The following is an 18,620-nucleotide window of genomic DNA, read 5'->3' as shown; positions in this document are numbered from 1 at the left end:
AAAAATGTTCATGCCTTTTTAATTTGTCATTTATTAAAATTATAAATATATATTTTAACTCAAAAGTACAGTTTTTAAATTTAATGTTGCTGAAACAAAGTAATAAAAAAATTAATCTATCTGATTGAGAAATCACTCATCTTTGGAAAACAGGGTTTATTACAGAGAAATGGCTCTTTCCAAAATAAAAGCTATACTATATGCTTCTTCTGGGGTATATTCTCCGCAGCATATTAAACATATCAGGTCCCCATAAGGAAAACCATGTGCTAACGGCTGTCTAAATGACTCGGGTAAAGTTTGTAGCATGCGTGCTTGTTGTTTTTGTCTGCTTCCACTTGTCTTTGCACTAGGATGATGTCGGAGTAGATGTGCAATTCATATTCGTTGTGTTCCCACTAGTGCTTTCAGCGTTAATCTCGTTGAAATGATGTTAACGCCACAACACGGCAAATCTCCGTTAATGAGCCCCGTCCATCCCCACGTCAACATGTTAACAAGCTAACTGCGCTAACGCACTAGTTCCCACCAATGTAATTGAGCATTGTGTGGCACATTCGACATACTGTTTTACTTTTGTCCATGACACGCTTACCTTCAGGGTCATACTTCACATGAAGACCAAAATAGTTCCAAACGCCAGATCTAAATGAGGGTGGGGGAGGTTCAATTTGCCATCTTGCAACGACCTTAACTTCTGTCTATATATATATATATATATATATAGATATATATATATATATATAATCTTACTGTGTTTATTTATCAGATAAAATAACTTAAATGGAGTTCGACACCTGTCCCATAGGTCTTCATCTAATTCAGGGGTCGGCAACCCTGGGCACGTGTGCCACCGCTGGCACGCAAAGGGTTAACTGACGGCACGAGTCATCATGACACCCAGTGAATTAATCTGAGAAGGTGCATTAAAAAATAAATGGCCGGGCAAATTACCTCGCAAAAGACACGTTAGTTGTGCCCCTTCTTTTTTTTTTTTTTTTTTTTTTTTTAACCTGTCCCATTTGGTTCTTTTGCCATCAGAATTATTGTCTAAAGGCGAAGAAAGATGCCCAACGGATTTACTTTACCAAATGGACCATCCCAGCCTTGCCGTAATGGTCCATCTGATTCACCTTTTATTGTTTATTTTATTTTCACTTGCTGAATACGGGACAGACTTGACTGGTGGAAAGAAAGGGGAGAAAGAAAGAGGGAAAGAAAAAAAAACAAACAAACAAACAAAAAAACCTGAGAAGAGGGACGGGGAAAAAGGGCAAAAAACAAAAACCAACAGAATAAGCAGACAAAAAAAAAAATACATATCGAACACCTGGATCACCTGTTGAGAAAGAAAAAAGAAAGCAAGCAGAAGAAGACAAGAGTAATAAACAAGATCACAATGATATATGGGAATATGACAGTAAATACTAAATATTAAACATTATGGTGCAGGACGTGAGATCGACAGCGCACAGTGTGCTTTGAGGTAGGAGCCCAAAAGGGTGTGTGTGTGTGATCACCCGTGTGTACACCTGTGAGCATGAACGCGCTTGTTTTTAAAAGGTTCCTTCATGTAATGATCTGCTAGAGGGTGTGGGGGGCCACTGCCCCGTCCTCCAGGGCATGAAGCAGGTATGGAGGAGATCAAAACTCCAGACATCCAGAGGCCCCCAGAACACAAGAGACCAAGGAAGACCAACAGAGGGGCAGCCGCGCCACTATCCCAGAAAGAGCTGAGGAGAGTCCCAGATGAGGGGTCACTCAGCAGCCGCGGAGCAGAAGCCAGGGGGGGTTGCAGTGATGTGCCCGTGAGCTCCGCCAGCAGCCAGCTGTGCCTGAGTGACCGAGCCCTGGGCCGAGAGGCCGAGGGCACCCCATCCCCGAAGTGGCCTGAGCGAGCCCCAGGCTCCATGCCCCGATAAGCAGCCGCCAAGGAGTGAGCCGGTGGGTACCCGGGCGCCCACCCCCGGACACAAAGAACCACCAATGCACCGATGTCTGAGGGCGTCTGCCACCGGCAGGGGAAGTGGTGGGGGGAGATGGGCCTCCAAACCTTGGAGGGCCTGAGATGTCCCCAGAGAGGTGGGGTCTGATGCCCAACCTGACATACAGGGAGTGCAGAATTATTAGGCAAGTTGTATTTTTGAGGAATAATTTTATTATTGAACAACAACCATGTTCTCAATGAACCCAAAAAACTCATCAATATCAAAGCTGAATGTTTTTGGAAGTAGTTTTTAGTTTGTTTTTAGTTTTAGCTATTTTAGGGGGATATCTGTGTGTGCAGGTGACTATTACTGTGCATAATTATTAGGCAACTTAACAAAAAACAAATATATACCCATTTCAATTATTTATTTTTACCAGTGAAACCAATATAACGTCTCCACATTCACAAATATACATTTCTGACATTCAAAAACAAAACAAAAACAAATCAGCCACCAATATAGCCACCTTTTCTTTGCAAGGACACTCAAAAGCCTGCCATCCATGGATTCTGTCAGTGTTTTGATCTGTTCACCATCAACATTGCGTGCAGCAGCAACCACAGCCTCCCAGACACTGTTCAGAGAGGTGTACTGTTTTCCCTCCTTGTAAATCTCACGTTTGATGATGGACCACAGGTTCTCAATGGGGTTCAGATCAGGTGAACAAGGAGGCCATGTCATTAGTTTTTCTTCTTTTATACCCTTTCTTGCCAGCCACGCTGTGGAGTACTGGACGTGTGTGATGGAGCATTGTCCTGCATGAAAATCATGTTTTTCTTGAAGGATGCAGACTTCTTCCTGTACCACTGCTTGAAGGTGTCTTCCAGAAACTGGCAGTAGGACTGGGAGTTGAGCTTGACTCCATCCTCAACCCGAAAAGGCCCCACAAGCTCATCTTTGATGATATGAGCCCAAACCAGTACTCCACCTCCACCTTGCTGGCGTCTGAGTCGGACTGGAGCTCTCTGCCCTTTACCAATGCAGCCACGGGCCCATCCATCTGGCCCATCAAGACTCACTCTCATTTCATCAGTCCATAAAACCTTAGAAAAATCAGTCTTGAGATATTTCTTGGCCCAGTCTTGACGTTTCAGCTTGTGTGTCTTGTTCAGTGGTGGTCGTCTTTCAGCCTTTCTTACCTTGGCCATGTCTCTGAGTATTGCACACCTTGTGCTTTTGGGCACTCCAGTGATGTTGCAGCTCTGAAATATGGCCAAACTGGTGGCAAGTGGCATCTTGGCAGCTGCACGCTTGACTTTTCTCAGTTCATGGGCAGTTATTTTGCGCCTTGGTTTTTTTCCACACGCTTCTTGCGACCCTGTTGACTATTTTGAATGAAACGCTTGATTGTTCGATGATCACGCTTCAGAAGCTTTGCAATTTTAAGACTGCTGCATCCCTCTGCAAGATATCTCACTATTTTTGACTTTTCTGAGCCTGTCAAGTCCTTCTTTTGACCCATTTTGCCAAAGGAAAGGAAGTTGCCTAATAATTATGCACACCTGATATAGGGTGTTGATGTCATTAGACCACACCCCTTCTCATTACAGAGATGCACATCACCTAATATGCTTAATTGGTAGTAGGCTTTCGAGCCTATACAGCTTGGAGTAAGACAACATGCATGAAGAGGATGATGTGGACAAAATACTCATTTGCCTAATAATTCTGCACTCCCTGTATAGACACAGACAAACAGGCACACACAGATACAAACATCTATTCCCACCCTCATGCTCTCAACACTCACCCAACGTGGAGACAGACATAGAGAGACACTGTACACACAATCACACTCCCCAAGCGTACTCTAAGCCCCGGGTCTAGGTACCCTTGCCCCTGAGGGGAAACTGCGCCCAGACCCAGGTGGTGTTACCCTTTTCCCTGCGGTGGGGAGAAGCAGACCGCCCCGACTCCGCAGCAGCAGGGAGGCCCCACATTCCAGACCCCAGTCGGACGGCCAACTCCTCCTCCTAGCCCCCCCGCTCCAGCAGGCCGCAGAGAACGGGGGTGTAGGAAGACTCCAAACCTTCTTGTGCCCCTTCTTAATGACGCTATCTTAGCTATCAACCCCAACTACCTGATTCAACTTGTAATTGGCTAAAAATCACTTAGCCTACCAGTGAGAGGGACATTGCTAGCTGGCAGTTTTTTCAAGCAATGTTGAAATTTCCACATTCTGACACTTCAAATGCTTCAGGAGCTGTCCTCTCAGCGCAGCATCAGCACCGCAGAAATACGCGGCTACATCAGTAGACTCAAGAGAGAATTCACAATGCTTTTTCGGGACTTTCAGGTTGTTTTCTTTTCTGATCCAACCAGAAAGCTTTAATGAGCAGCTGGATTTGTCTCACATTAACTGGCTGGACACAGAGGACATAAAAATTCAGCTGATTGAACTTAAAAGCTAGACTCTGTGGGGTTCAAAGTTTGCAGAACTACGAACGCAGCTGGAATCCATAGATATGCATGTTCATGGAGCTTGCATTTTCACCTGCTGGACATCACTACCTGACAAGTTTAACTGTCTCAGAACATTGCAGAGGACTTATTGAAAGTATTTGGCTCTGTGTGAGCAGATTTTCTCTCACATGAAGAATGTCCTCAGGTAACCGGACACTTTTGGTGTGAGAGTGGACAGGTAATGCAGGACACTCGGAGACCTGTGTGATCTGAGTGGGAGACCAGAGATCCCATTAACAGGTGTATCTCTGTATTAACAAACATGCCATATTGGCCCAGTTTATTTTTCTTATCATTGTTGTGAGGAGACAATGAATAGCATTTGCATTTTCTGTTGTAGTTAATTTGCTGTTATGGAGTTCTTGTTATGGATAAAAAGTGTCTTTTGTTGTTTCAAAATAGCTGATAACTATTCGCTGATAGCTGCCAACATCTGCGAAAAACTATAATTCTATAAAGTTGTTCTATATAGTGTGTAACTGTTCATACAGAGCATTATTAAATTTATTTTCAGAAAGTTTGCCGACCCCTGATCTAATTAGTCTGTTTCAGTCTGACACTTTTCCATAGTCTAATAAAGGTAAAGTGAGAATAACCATTCCATTTCTTTGCAATAGCTCGTATCTTGTATTAGTGGCCTTCTTTATGAACAGTGAAATTGTGTAGTTTTCCAAAAATTAAATAAACAAATCAAAGGACATGCATGCATCAAAACTACTAATCATCAGTCATATTGACCCTGCTAAAATTAAAGTCAGAGAGTCAAAGCAGAGCACAGCACTTTATTCCCAACACACCAACAGGACACAGACCATAGAAAAATACCCACAAATTAGTAATGAAAGTCTGAGGGCCGCAAACAAACAAGCAGAATATTGATTTCTACCGAGCCTCTGATTTCAACGGTTAAATCCAAAAACAGGGTTTAACTCTTCTGTTAGATTAGTTAAGCTCACATTATTAAATCAATAATTACAGCAGCTGAATACAGTTGGCATCTGGGGTATGACCTCGTTGTTTCCCCAAAATGGAACACATACAAACTGAGAAGTGATGAGTATGGGTGTGAGTATGAGCTGAGATGTTGGTGGTTGAAGGGTTCAAACAACAGACATTTGCTGGCCCCACTTCTCAGTGAACAGTCAGTGCTTAGGGCTGTCAGGAGGAGGAGATTTCAGGCAGTGGCAGGGGTGGCAGCGGCAGCTCTACAGGGTCGGTTTTGTCAGATTCTGCAGCGCTGATTCCTTCCACGTCCTGCACAATGGGTTTGGCACCAGATGGCCCGGCGGGGCTGCCATCCAACACGCGCCGGTTCAGCTGGACCATGGTGGTCTTGGAGGGCATGGAGGACTGTACATCCTCCGTCAGTGGGTGTTTACAGTGGAACAGGATCAGGAAGCAGCGGTAGAACTGACAAAGAGATTTGTTTTTGTCAATGGTTTTAATGTTATATTTGTCAATGCCAGTGTTGGCAGCTATTCTCTGTTAAGCTCCACCCTTGCTTACCCAATAACCTCATTTGAAGTTTGTTGATTAGTCAAAGGATATGCCATGAAAGTATATTTTTTACGATGTAAATGGGAGTTTGTGAGCTCTCCAGTCCCAACTCACTCTGTATGATAATACCTGCTTCATTAACAGATAGATATTGATCTCCAGGCAGATAGTCTCTTACTGAGCAAACATGCTATTCACATTTGTTTTCTAAAAGAACTTGTAGCATCATCACCAGCCTGAACCACTGAGACACAGCTGAATGCATTCGTGGAGATGCTCTTCTGCATACCTTAGTAGTAACGAGCGGTTATTTGAGCTCCTGTTTCCTTTCTAATTGCTCTAACTAGTCTGGGCATTCTCCTCTGAACTCTGGCATCAACAAGGGATTTTCTCCCAGAGAACTGCCACTTACTGAATTATTTTTTCTTTTTAAGACTACTCTCTGTAAACTCTAGAGATGGTTATATGGGAAAATCTCAGCAGTTCAGAACTTTATGAAATATAGTGCATCTGGCTCCCACAACGTCTTTCTCCCTCATTCTAATGCTCAGTTTAAACTTCAGCAGGCCGTGTTCACCATGTCTACATGCCTTAATGCATTGAGTTTCTGTCACGTGATTGGCTGATACTTGTGTTAACAAAGAGTTGAACAGATGTTCTTAATTAAAAAACAAGCAAAAAAAAGCATCTGCTTTTTTTTATTTCAATTGTCTTACTTTTTGATCTTCCATTAAACTTTAAAATGTAACTGTATATCTTTGTACATGTAAACACAATTAAAATATTTACAACCAATTTAATTTCTTTTTTTTTTTTTTTAGTTTTTTTGATATGTTTAGAATTTATTTTCTATTTTTTTCTTCTTATTCCTTTAGACCAGGGGTCCCCAACTCCAGGCCTCGAGGGCCGGTGTCCTGAAACTTTTTCATGTGTCCCTGCGATTCATGACTGAATGAACATCATGGAATAAAAGTACTTTTAGGAGTACGTTTTTTCAAACACTTTAATTTCCTTTAATTTTTACTTTTAATTTTCATGACCTACTAATTTTATTTTTAAATGCAATTTTCAATAAGTATACCATTTTGAAAAAAAGAGAAAACCTTGTGATGTATTGTTATTGATATCACATGTGCGTCTGTTTGTGTGTAAGCATCATACTGAGGTGGTTTGCACTCAGAGTAAATTAAAAAACAATCCTGCCACACCTCTGTCTCACTTTAATTAAATCTTGAAAAACATGAACAAAAAAATTTTCATTTACTTATTATGTTTATATATATGTTTAGTTTTTCCTATGTATTTTGTATATGTATATAAAAAAAGTTAAACATTTTAATATCTACTTTAAAAATAAGAAAATATTTTACTTTTTGGGTGCATTTTTAAATTTATTAGCAATATTATTTTCTTCCCCATCAGTGTGTCAGTGCTCCTACCTACGGTACTGACAAACTGTATTTTAAGCCCTGGTGCTACCTGATAACAGCTCGGTCCAGCACTCACCTGTTTGTTCATGAGGATGTAGATCACGGGGTTGATGACGGTGCTGGTCTTGGCAAGGATTGAAGGGATGACGCTGGCAACGGGGCTGATGAGTCCCGGCCGGCCAAAGGTGGCCATCATGGCAACGACGCCGTATGGCATCCAGCAGATCAGGTAACACAACACTGTGGTGATGACCATGAACAGAATGTGAAACTCTCGCCGACGAGCTGCTGTCCGTCGGATACGACCCACCTGACAGACAAGACGAAGGGACTTTATCATTAAAACATTTTCAAAATTGTCTCATCAAAATCTCATGACAGGAAAATAGAACATAAATAAGTATACAGAAATAATAAAAGATAAAGACAGAAAAACACCTGTCAGAAGCAACAAAGCACAAATATTGTAATATTTAGGCAGTAAAAATACCTTTAAAAGTGTAAATACCTAAAATAGCAAATTATAAATTAATAAATTGAATAATGTAAATAAATATGCAAATTTAATTAAAGGAAGAAAATATATGTAACATACATAAAAATATATAATATATACACGTCTACTAAAAACTCTTTTAGTTGACGTTATATTTATTGAAAATATAAATTATAAATTGAGTTGCCAGATGTGCAGCATCTGTGAACGTGAACCACCTGTTTGACGGCATAGAGCAGGCGGCTGTAGCAGTACACCATGATGAGGACGGGGAGTCCAAGGCAGAACACAAACAGACAGATAATGTATGAATGTGAGCGAGGTGACTTCTCAGTCCACGACACCGAGCAGCTCGTCCCCGCCCCCTCCAGGCCATAACTACTCCAGCCCAACAGGGGGGGCACTGTCCATATCACTGAATACAGCCACGACCCCCCCACTGCCAGCAGGGGTTTTCTGTAGTCTGCCGACCGCTTGTTGTACACCATCAGAGTGCTGTAGCGGTCGTAGGACAGGATGGACAAAGAGATCAGGGAGACGATGCCTAAGAACAAAGACAGGAAGTGATCAGGTTAACTTAAAAAAAAAGGACTCATCTACAGTTTGGAAATAAAGAAAACACATCAGTTAACATGCAGAAAAATGACTGGACTCCAGCTCAAGTTTAATCCAGCAGCCACGAGCAGATTAAAAAACAGAATAACTACAGGGCTACAGTAACCTTAGTAAAAACAAAGAATAAGAATGATAATTCCACAGAGAGCAGCATTTCAAAAACATATACTGCATGAAAACTGTGATCTTCAGCAGTAAGCAGATTGGTACGTTGCCTTGGAACTGGAAATGACCGACTCTTGACAGAAATTTAAAGGCAACATAAATAAAGGAATTACCCTGGAAGTCCACTTACCTGCCGCTCAGTCTAGAGGGGCAGGTAAGTGCAAATCATGATAATGCGGAGGGGTCACCACTACTTCAGCTTTCACACCTTCAGTACTGACTCCATTTGAGCTCTGTGCTGTAACTAAATCATGTTTAGCATCAAAAATTGTAATTTGAATAGATTTGCTTTAATTCTGCTGAGACTATTTACAGTGAACAGTGGTCAATGTTAAAAAAAAACAGCTGAACTGTCATAAAATTTGATATTTATTTTTCTTTCTTTCTTAAAAATCTGTAATGTGAGACATAATATTTAGCATCTTCCTGTTTGGTGCCTGTTCCTATCCCAGGTCAGCCTGTTATTTTTTACCTTCTTTACCTGAGCTGGTAAAATTAGTTGTCTCAGTGAAAGTAGGCTCCTGCTCTCTTAACATTATACCAGCATACTTGTTCAAAAAATGTCTTTCAGACTAACAGCCACTGTGGTCACTAAAATCAACACGTCACTGGTCTTTGGTCAAGTTCCTGTTTATTTTAAGAATGTTCTTATCCACCCACTTAAAAAATAAGCTGACCCTTCTTTTCTTAGCAGCTACATACTCTTCTCTAAATTACTGTTTACTGCTAAGATTTTGGAAAAGGTTCAGGCTGAGCAGCTTACAGCTTGTTCTGGACAAATACAGCATTCTGGATAGTTTTCAATCCAGCTGTTGAAGAGCTCATTCCACTGCAACATGTTTTCCTAGAGTGTCCTGTGATGCATGAGAATGTTCTGTTCTGTTGATTTTGGACGTGACCTCTGCCTGTTATACTGTTGACATCACATTATGCACGATAGCCTGAGAAGCTGGGTGGGTGGATCAGGATCTGTTTTGAAATGGGGTTTTTTCCCATCTGTCTGAATGAAGCTTTTCTGTGGCTGCTTGTAGGTTCAGGTCCTCTTCCACTTCTCAGTGTGCCAAAAGGTTCTGTTTTGGGGCTTTTACTTTTTCTGTTATATCTGCTCCCATCTCAGCACATGTTGGGCACTTTTAAGGACATTACTGATCACTGATATGTCGATGGCATTGAGTTTTATATCGCTCTTAAGGCCCAAGATGTTTCTAAGCTACAGAGTTTGCAGAGGTGCTTGGCTTTACTAAAGGTTGGATACTGACATACTGAAAATTTTCTCCATCTAAATGAAGAGAAAACAGAAGTTCTTGTAGCAGATTTGTGCCTACAGTCAATCAAACTCCAGGTCCTTGCCACATTTGCTAAATCTTCTCTCCTTGGGATGATCATTTACTTGCTCACATTAAAGCTCTGGCTCAGTCTTGCTTTCACTAAAAATTCTTTTTTTACTACAAAATATTACCAAGTAGAGTCTGATTGTGTCACTCTCTGATCTGCAGATTGTTATTCATGCACTTATGTCATCATATCTGGATGACTGTGCTTTATTCTTTACTTGTGTTAAAGCTTTCTTGGAATACCTCCGGGTTGTTTAGAATATTGCTGTGAGGCTTTAAAGTATTCTCATGCCGCCTCATTGCTAATTCAGTGGTGCTGGCTCCCAGTCCAGCTAATTTCAGAGTCCACTTTAAGGTTCTGGTTTTGACTTTTAGAGCTCTGCATGAGCAAGCACCAGCGTATATGGGTGAACTTTTATATCCATACATCCCCCGTAGGTCCCTGAGGTCATGTGATCTGAGCCTACTGTCTGTGCACCATACAAGGCTAAGAACTTAAGAGCTTTTTCCAACAATGGCCCCCAGACTGCAGCACTCTTGCTCCTGAGCTTTTGAAAAAAGCAGCTGAAAGCTTATCTTTTTAAACATGCTTCTGGGTAACTGTTTGTCTTTATATTTTCAGCTGTTTTGCTGTGGAGCACTTGAAAGGAAAATCACATTACCACACTAATAACGTTTTATGTCCTTACTTGACTTGATGCACCTGATCTGCTGTTTGGTAGGCAACCTGTCACTTTTTTTTTTACTGTAACCCTCAGCAACATTTGAAACTATATTGATCTACTGGAAGTATAAAATGAGCCTCCAGCTGCTATATTGTCCAGGCTCTTTAGAGGGGATGTCACCATGGCGACCGGTAAATTGGAGCTTTATCAAAAGAAAAGTTGGAAATAGAAAAAAAACATAATCTTTTTCTCACTATACCCAAGAATTCTTTAATACCTCAACAGTTTATCAGTAATTAATACTTTATTTAAAACAAAAAAACATCTGTCACGTCTATCACTTGAACTGTGGTCTCTGGTTGGAGCAGCTTATTGATTCACTCAATAACCATTATTGAAAATATTCATTTTGTGCACATAAACCCGAATCTGTGGTGAAGATGATGAAGACTGCACAGGGTGTGGTTGGGTTGGAGCTCCCACAGCTGGAGGATGCCCACACCACACACTGAGGAAAATGACCAGCAGCATCATTTTAGACACGTGACACGCTGGTAACCCTCCGTTTCAACTTTCCTCTGTATTATTGGACGGTCTTCACCTCACAATATAAAGTGCCCTGAGGTGGCTGCTGTTGTGATTTGGTGCCATATAAAAAAATGAATTGGATTGAGTTGCAAAATTGCCATCAGGCAAAAGACACAGACAAATCCAGTAGTGCTTAAATTGACCCCCCCCCCGCCGCCATTGCACTGATAACAACTTTCACGACCCTCATTGCACTCTGCACAATCATTCCCTCAGGAATGATTTATTATTGATTTATATTTATTATTGTTGTTGTTGGCTGTTTATTGTTTTTAACTATTTCTTCTTTTCTGATGGGCGTGGTTTAGATGCCAATGTAAATTTGTTGTACTTGTTAACAACAACCAAGCTTATTGTACTCTAGTCTAACCAGCCAGACTGGACTTAATCCATGTCTGTGAAACTGAGCCTATACAAGTCTTCAAGCATTACCAGAGCTCATGTGTGGGTCCCCTGAGGCCCCGTGTTCGGGCAGAGGTTTGTTATCTGCAGCAGGCAGCTGCACTTTATCTGCATCTCCACCCACTTTACGAAACATGGCCCACGTGACCCCTGAGAACTCAACAGGTGGGAGAAGAAAACACCAGGATCAAACCTGCGCACTGCTCATATGTAAAGCGAATAAAGTGCAGCTGGATCCACAGAAAATATGAAATAAATAAAGCTGTAAAGTAAGTAAACACTGCATGAAAAACTAGAGGACCGCTTCTTAAACCTCTGAAAGCTGCACGGAGTCTGGATGGAGACTTTTCAAAATAAAGCGCAGAAACATTGACATGATCTTTTCACTTTTGCTGTTATAAAGTAAATAAAGTTTAAAATTAAGTTTGACTGTTTGTTTAAACAGAAAAACTTTTTTTTAAGTTGCTCTGAAATGAAGCCAGTGATTGGTCAGCTCAGACCGGTAACCTGACAGAGCCTCTCGGGCTCTGAGGCTCCAGGGGTACAGACACTTACCGAAGCAGGAGTTGACGAAGCCGTACCACATGCAGCCGCGGCGGCCGTACAGCCAGCGGCGCTGCAAGCTGGAGGCGAAGCTGAGGGTGGTGCCGCACGCGCACACCAGCATGTCGCTGACGCTGATGTTGAGCAGCATCATGTTGACGGGCGTCCGCAGGCTCTTGAAGCGGCAGAACAGCACCAGCACCAGCAGGTTGTTGAGGAAGCCGAACACCATAATGGAGCCGAGGCACACCGACACCACCACGTGACCTCCGCGCGACAGCCGCTCCAGCGGCGCGTCTCTCCACTCCTCGTCCTCCTGACCCGGAGCGGAGGAAGGCTCGCTGAGGTTAGAGGTCAGGTTGAAGCCGCTCAGCTCCGAGAACATGTCCTTGTGCTCCTCCTGCTTTCCTCCGAGTGGATCCAAGTCAGCTCAGCTTCTCATGGCGCCTCCGCGCTGCGCTCTGCGCCATCCTCCTGCTGGAGACCCCCGCACGGATCAGGCTGTCTGATAATCCCCGGGCAGGGAGGAGTCCGAAGACCCGCTGAGGAAGAGCAGAAATACTCTTCAGAGCTCCGAGCACAGCGAAACACACTTTAAATACAGAGGGGAGAGAGAGGAGTGACGACACAGAGAGGGAGAGTGAGGAAACTGTGTTTCTCATGACAGGAGGCAGAACACCTGAGAACAGCTGCCTCAGAGCAGGCGTTGTGCCAAAAATTCATTTCTGCCCTTATTTAAACATTGTAAATGACTCGTTGGTCTATAATCTATTAAACACATGTCAAACATTTCTCTCATGAGTGATATCAGCTCATTTTGAGAGAGGACATGTCAGGGCAGAAACTGCGATCTGTTTTTGGCAGAGTGACTGTTGAATATCCTTCTTTTATGAAGGATAAAAAGGAAAAAGCAACAAAAACAAAATGTAACAAAAGTAAAAATGTCTTTATCAAGAGAGAGCTGACCAACAGGAAACACATGTGATATCACAGCTGTAACAGGATCATTTAAGTAACCAAAAAGGACTGGACTGATTATAATGTAGGTACAAAATAGGTCTGAATGCTTTCATTTTTTAGATTCACCGCACAGTTCAACTACCAGGTCAAACATGTAAGGATGTCATGACAGTGCAGTAATGAATACCAAATAAAACTTTATGCTCGGTGTATGTGCCGTGCTAAAGGGTCTAAAAATATCAACCAGAACACAAAATTGACAAAAGAAAAAAATATTAAAGCACAGAATTAAAAATAGAGTAAAATAAACTATAAAGTGTTTGCAGATCGAAAGATGCAGCAGTGTTTGTCTGCAAGTATGGCAGAGCCACAGCTCAGTGAGAGTGTCAGACTGAGTCCCAGTCCCAGTGTCATACATGGTTGCCTACTGGTGGTGGTCAGAGGGCCCAGTGGTAACAGTGTCCGGCAGCCTCGCCTCTGTCAGTGCGCCCCAGGGTGGCTGTGGCTACAATGTAGCTTGCCATCACCTGTGTGTGAATGGGTGGATGACTGGTTGTGTGAAGCGCTTTGGGGTCCTTAGGGACTAGTAAAGTGCTATACAAATACAGGCCATTTATTTAGAAATACAAGTGACTGTGTAAAAACTATGACATTGGAATCTTTCACAATAAAAGTAAAATAACAACACAAACTGTAAAATTGTGTTAAAAAAAGAAGCTTGTCTTTTAATAAGCATTTCAAATAAACTGAGATAAACTGAGATAAACTTGTGAAACTTGAGATAAACATGCAGCTGCCCCCCCCCCCCAAAAAAGAAAAAAACTTAAAAAAAACCAACTCCAGACTGACTCAGTCTTTAGGTGGATCACAAAAGAAGGAAGTCCAAATACCCATCATTTTCTTTAAAAATATAACCAAGGATGTTGGCCTTGACAGAGGATGTTTGTGTCAGGTCTGAGGAATCCACAACTGCAGAACTGCAGAGAAGTAACTCAAATGCCCAACTGAGCCTCATTTCCCTGAAGTATCCATCCCGTTTCTGAGAATTCAATGAAGGAGAAAACAACATGGCCGACCTCCCCAAGCAGTTCCATCTGGGGAGCACAGCTGTCAGCACCTCCAGCACCCAATCTTCTAACCTGATGAAGGCTGATAGCTGGAAGACATTCGGATTGGACAAGCTGCTAGAAAGAGGCGGTCCGCTGAGGAGCTGCAGAGCAAGGCATCAAACTCTCAGCTGAATCACACAGAGAGTGAAAGAGCAGAAATAGATGACGGTCACTGTAGACTCCATTATATTCATCTCTCCTAAATCATGATTCAAACAAGTAGAGAAGGAGAAGGACGAGGCGGGAAGGGGAGAGTCCACAGCTGCCAGCCATCAAACACTGACATTTTTTTTTCACACCAACTTGACTAATCAGGTTATTTTTATGTTGTGCCTGCAAGTCAGATCAGCTGGAGGAAAAAGGACAGGAACTCTCGTGTGTCTTCATTCTCACCTGAAATCGAGCTGCTACTTCTTCTGTGTGGCTCCTGATGAAGCTGTCCGTTGGCGACATGAGAAAATGTCCGGTGAAGCAACAAGCAGTATCAAACAACATGAAAACACCATCAATAATTAAAAACAAAAGAGCTTTAAAAAAAAAAGGCCTTATACTGAACCTTGCGGGACACCACTTGAACTCTCAAGAATTGATGGTTCTCCTTTAAGTCTTGAACAGTATTTTCTTTGCAGTTGGGCTGACTGCATTAAATGTCTTTTTCATGTGTACAAACACAACTCTTACAACCCCTCATTTACTACTACTGACTTTTTATTTGGTTCTTTTAAAAATTGACCAGAGGCTGAGGAAGAATTAGAGTGCATTTGACTTTTGAACCAGATCCTCCTGCAAAGTGACCAACTGTAAAGAAGCTTGAAGTCTTTTTCCATCTCTAAGTGCTGATATTAGCTATGAAATGTAAGGTTTTCTGATCAATATGAAGAGAGAAGAAATCGATTCAGCCTGCCAATCAACACAGTTTAAACAGTTCCATGTTTCCACTGAGGTGGACTTACCCTGAGAAGACCATTGTTCTGATCCTTTACGAAACACGAAAAGCAGGACACAAGTACTGGTAGCAGGCCAAGTCCAAAGCAGAACCAAACCAGTGGGCACATATTGAACCCATTTTCATGTTTGCAGGGAACATTAAAATCCTGAAGTCAAGTTGAGGAGTGTTAGACCCAGTCTGTGGTGGTGCACAGAGATGTATAGGCTAAGGAATCTAAATATCCGAGATGGTGATGAAGGAGGTGGATAGAGATTCGGTGATGAATGAGTAGAAGTTTTGAAGTGCAGCATCATTGACTTCAGCGGGTTGAATTTCTTCAGCTGCTGCAGAAAGTACATGCTCTGCAGTTGCTTCTTCATGAAGGAGCTCATGTTTAGTTGCTGCTTTAGGTTTCTGGAGATGATGATTACCAGGAATTGGAAAGACTTTACAGAGTCCACTAGGCAAGGCTGCAAAAAGACTGGATCTGGTGGGGCTGGTTTCCCCCTGAACTCTACAATTGTTAACACTGTTTTAGCAGTCAAAACCACTCTAAAGGTCTGATATGGACCTGTGGATCCAACATGTGTCCACCTGCTTGTTTTAACGAGATGCTCTTTAGTTTTAGTGCTAAGGGTTGTGGAGAATTGTCCTTCTAACACAAGTGTCCTTCTTGAGTGGGAGTATTCTTCTTCCTGCATAATAATAGCAGAGTGTTGGGTTTCAGGAGGCTACTGAATCTCTCTGTGATATCACAATGACAGATCAGCTTTCCTCTGATATCGCCTCCTGAAGGTCAAACCACAGGGTCATGTGACCCACAGCGGCATTTCCTTCAGGAAGCTGTCAGCTGAATTCTTAATTTTTCATCTTTTTTTCCCTGAAGACAAACTGAGAGCATAAGGTTTGCAGCTGTGATTTGATCCAGATGTTGGAGAGGACACAAATGTTTGCGCCTCAGGAGATTCAGACATCCGGAGCCACGAGAGCGCTGCAGGGCTACTGTTAATGACATTTAAGAAGCAAAGAGTCACAGAGAGCAGCCATACAGAAGTTTCTAATCCCGACCTCGTAAAATGTGTGGATAATAAAGTAGGTTTCTAATGTTGCAGGATTATTTTCCAGGCTCAAGGCTATTTTCTTAAAATCTTCCTAGGATTCAGTCAATAACCGATCCACAACTGTGAGGCTTAAATAAACACTTGGGAGTGTTGCGCTGTATAGTCCTGCAAATCAGAGGGTGTAAAAGATTCTCAGCTGCATGACTCTGAGAAATTAAGAACAATACAGCATCTATTTTAACCTTGTTATCCACAAAAAAGTTTCTAAAATTATCCCGATGATACTGAGACCTGTAGAACAGAAAACAAAAGGATCTCAAATTTATGTCCTACCTCCTCACTGCTGACTGACTTTGTTTTAGTCATGAAACAAAGTCACCAACATTACAAAGTGAAATGTAAATAGCACATGACTTGATTATTGTTATTACTTCGGTGTTAGTGTGCATTTTAATGCTTGTGAAGTTTACTGTACTGCTTGATGTGTTTGAAGCCCCTAACCAGTCCCAGAAGATGGCCACCCCTCCCTGAGCCTGGTTCTGCTGGAGGTTTCTTCCTGTTAAAAAGGGAGTTTTTCCTTCCCAATGTCGCCAAAGTGCTTGCGCATAAAGGGTCATATGATTGTTGGGGTTTTCTGTTTTCTTTGTATTACTGTAGGGTCTTTACCTTAGAATATAAATCACCTTGAGGCAACTGTTGTTTTGATTTAGCACTACATACATAAAATTAAATTGAAATCAAAGACATGTCCTGATTGTGAAATAGCTCGCAACTATTCTGATTGGTCTGTTCAGCACCACTGATTCCTCCTGTGCATTTCTGGCTACTTTTTTGCTGAAGTTTTTTTTAATTTGTCAGTGACAGAATAACATTCATCGTCTCAATATAAGAAATAATAATCACAGCAATATCAGGACTCACAAATGGCGGACACCTCATCGTCGTATGTTGATTGGTTCTTCAGCCTGATCTGTTAGAAACTCACTCCCCTTCTGTTGTTAGGATGAGGGGAAACTAGTGGTTTTAACATGTGAGACTATGGGGACTGACTCACTTTGGGAGGCTCAAGTGGACATTAGAGGAAGTGCACGGTTTTGGAGTTTTAGTGAAGACTGGTGGTTGTTCTTTTTCTTAGCATGTGAAACGTGCTGATTTACTGTTTTCTCAAACACAAATTGATCATTTACTTAATAGTATTGTTCTAAAGAGCTGGGTTGGGTAGGACTAGTGATAAATTCATAGATGTGTAGTCTGTCATCTCCTTTCGATGCTACTCAGGTCAAGGAAAACGTGTTCTCATCAGAGTTATTAGGTTTTTCCATCAGGTTCAGATGAAGCATCTGTTAGTGAACATAACATGCCCTAATAAAATAACTTATTTCAGCAGTAATGCTTGTAACTGATGAATAATATTGGTGGCTGATGTTGGCATGTTCTCAGAAGAATACCTGTGATACCGATTTTTTTTGGTGACCCATATAAAATTAAAGACGTAAATAATAAATCTAACTCTTCATTAAAACTCAGTGTCTCAGAGGAGGATGAGGTTCAGCCATGAAAACACTCTGATCTAATTAAAAAGGGACTGAATAAGTGAATAAGTCTGAATTATAAACAGATAAATTATTTTTGTCTGCTTTTCACAATAAGAGTCGCAGTAAGAGTTGGTGTGAAGGTCAGGAGGACAGCAGCTTCCCCAAGGGCTTCATCATAATCATCATCATCATCATCATCAGCTGTGGATCTAAATACAGATGTTTTGTTTGTCCGGCAGCTGAGGCACTGCTCGTCACCGTCACTCCCAAACAAGAAGTGTGAAAACGTCCACAGCGGCATGATGTTCCTGCGGGCTGCAGACGTGTCGACTTTCACTCAACTTTGTTTCTTCAGTTTGAAAAAATAAGAAAATCTTGCTGCAGAAGAAACACAACCAAATATTTAAACAGCACAGAGAGCTTCTTAGTTTTTACATTACATTTGTATGGAGTTGTATTTCACATATTCTCTGACAGTTATTTCATATTTTAGATTTTAGTGATACACTAACATTTTATTATTTAGAACTTTGACTTTAATCAATGTTTGATTAACTAAAATATTTTGGATGACTTACCAATATTTTCACAACTTCTTTTAAAATTATTTTCTTTACATCAGTTTCATAAAAATTAAAAGAATATTATATATTTAATATGAATATTCAAATATTTACTGAGCATTAAAAAACATTGTGTTGTTTCTAAAGTACATTTAGCAAAATCCTTTAACCAATTTGAATATTTTTAATTTATTTTTTTAATATGTTTTGTTTGTATTCTATGAATAAACATTTCAGGAATATTGTATTAATAGTTTTCTAATTTATTGTATTAA

General features: G+C 41.4%; 1 protein-coding gene across 1 annotated transcript; it reads right to left on the bottom strand.

Annotated features, from left to right (window-relative positions):
- Positions 1-5,216: 5,216 nt before the first annotated feature.
- LOC116311172 (pinopsin-like) lies at positions 5,217-13,631 on the bottom strand. The gene is made up of 4 exons (XM_031728216.2): positions 12,202-13,631; positions 8,096-8,421; positions 7,458-7,691; positions 5,217-5,864 (listed from the first exon to the last, which is right to left on the bottom strand). The coding sequence occupies exons 1-4, from the start codon at positions 12,572-12,574 to the stop codon at positions 5,613-5,615; spliced, it is 1,185 nt and encodes a 394-aa protein (XP_031584076.1). The 5' UTR covers positions 12,575-13,631; the 3' UTR covers positions 5,217-5,612.
- Positions 13,632-18,620: the final 4,989 nt, after the last annotated feature.

This window comes from Oreochromis aureus, linkage group 23 (genome assembly GCF_013358895.1).
Source record: "Oreochromis aureus strain Israel breed Guangdong linkage group 23, ZZ_aureus, whole genome shotgun sequence".
In the NCBI taxonomy this organism is placed as follows: domain Eukaryota; kingdom Metazoa; phylum Chordata; class Actinopteri; order Cichliformes; family Cichlidae; genus Oreochromis; species Oreochromis aureus.
The sequence above is the reverse complement of the archived record's forward strand: the minus strand, read 5'-3'. Positions and strand labels throughout refer to the sequence as shown.

What these genes read in the sequence shown, in the direction of transcription:
- LOC116311172 (XM_031728216.2), bottom strand. Translation starts at nt 12,574, where the DNA reads ATGTTCTCGGAGCTGAGCGGCTTCAACCTGACCTCTAACCTCAGCGAG. An exon ending in CTTCGTCAACTCCTGCTTCG is followed by an intron (nt 8,422 to 12,201) that starts GTAAGTGTCTGT and finishes CTTTGTTCTTAG; the next exon opens with GCATCGTCTCCCTGATCTCT. An exon ending in TGCTCTATGCCGTCAAACAG is followed by an intron (nt 7,692 to 8,095) that starts GTGGTTCACGTT and finishes CTTGTCTGTCAG; the next exon opens with GTGGGTCGTATCCGACGGAC.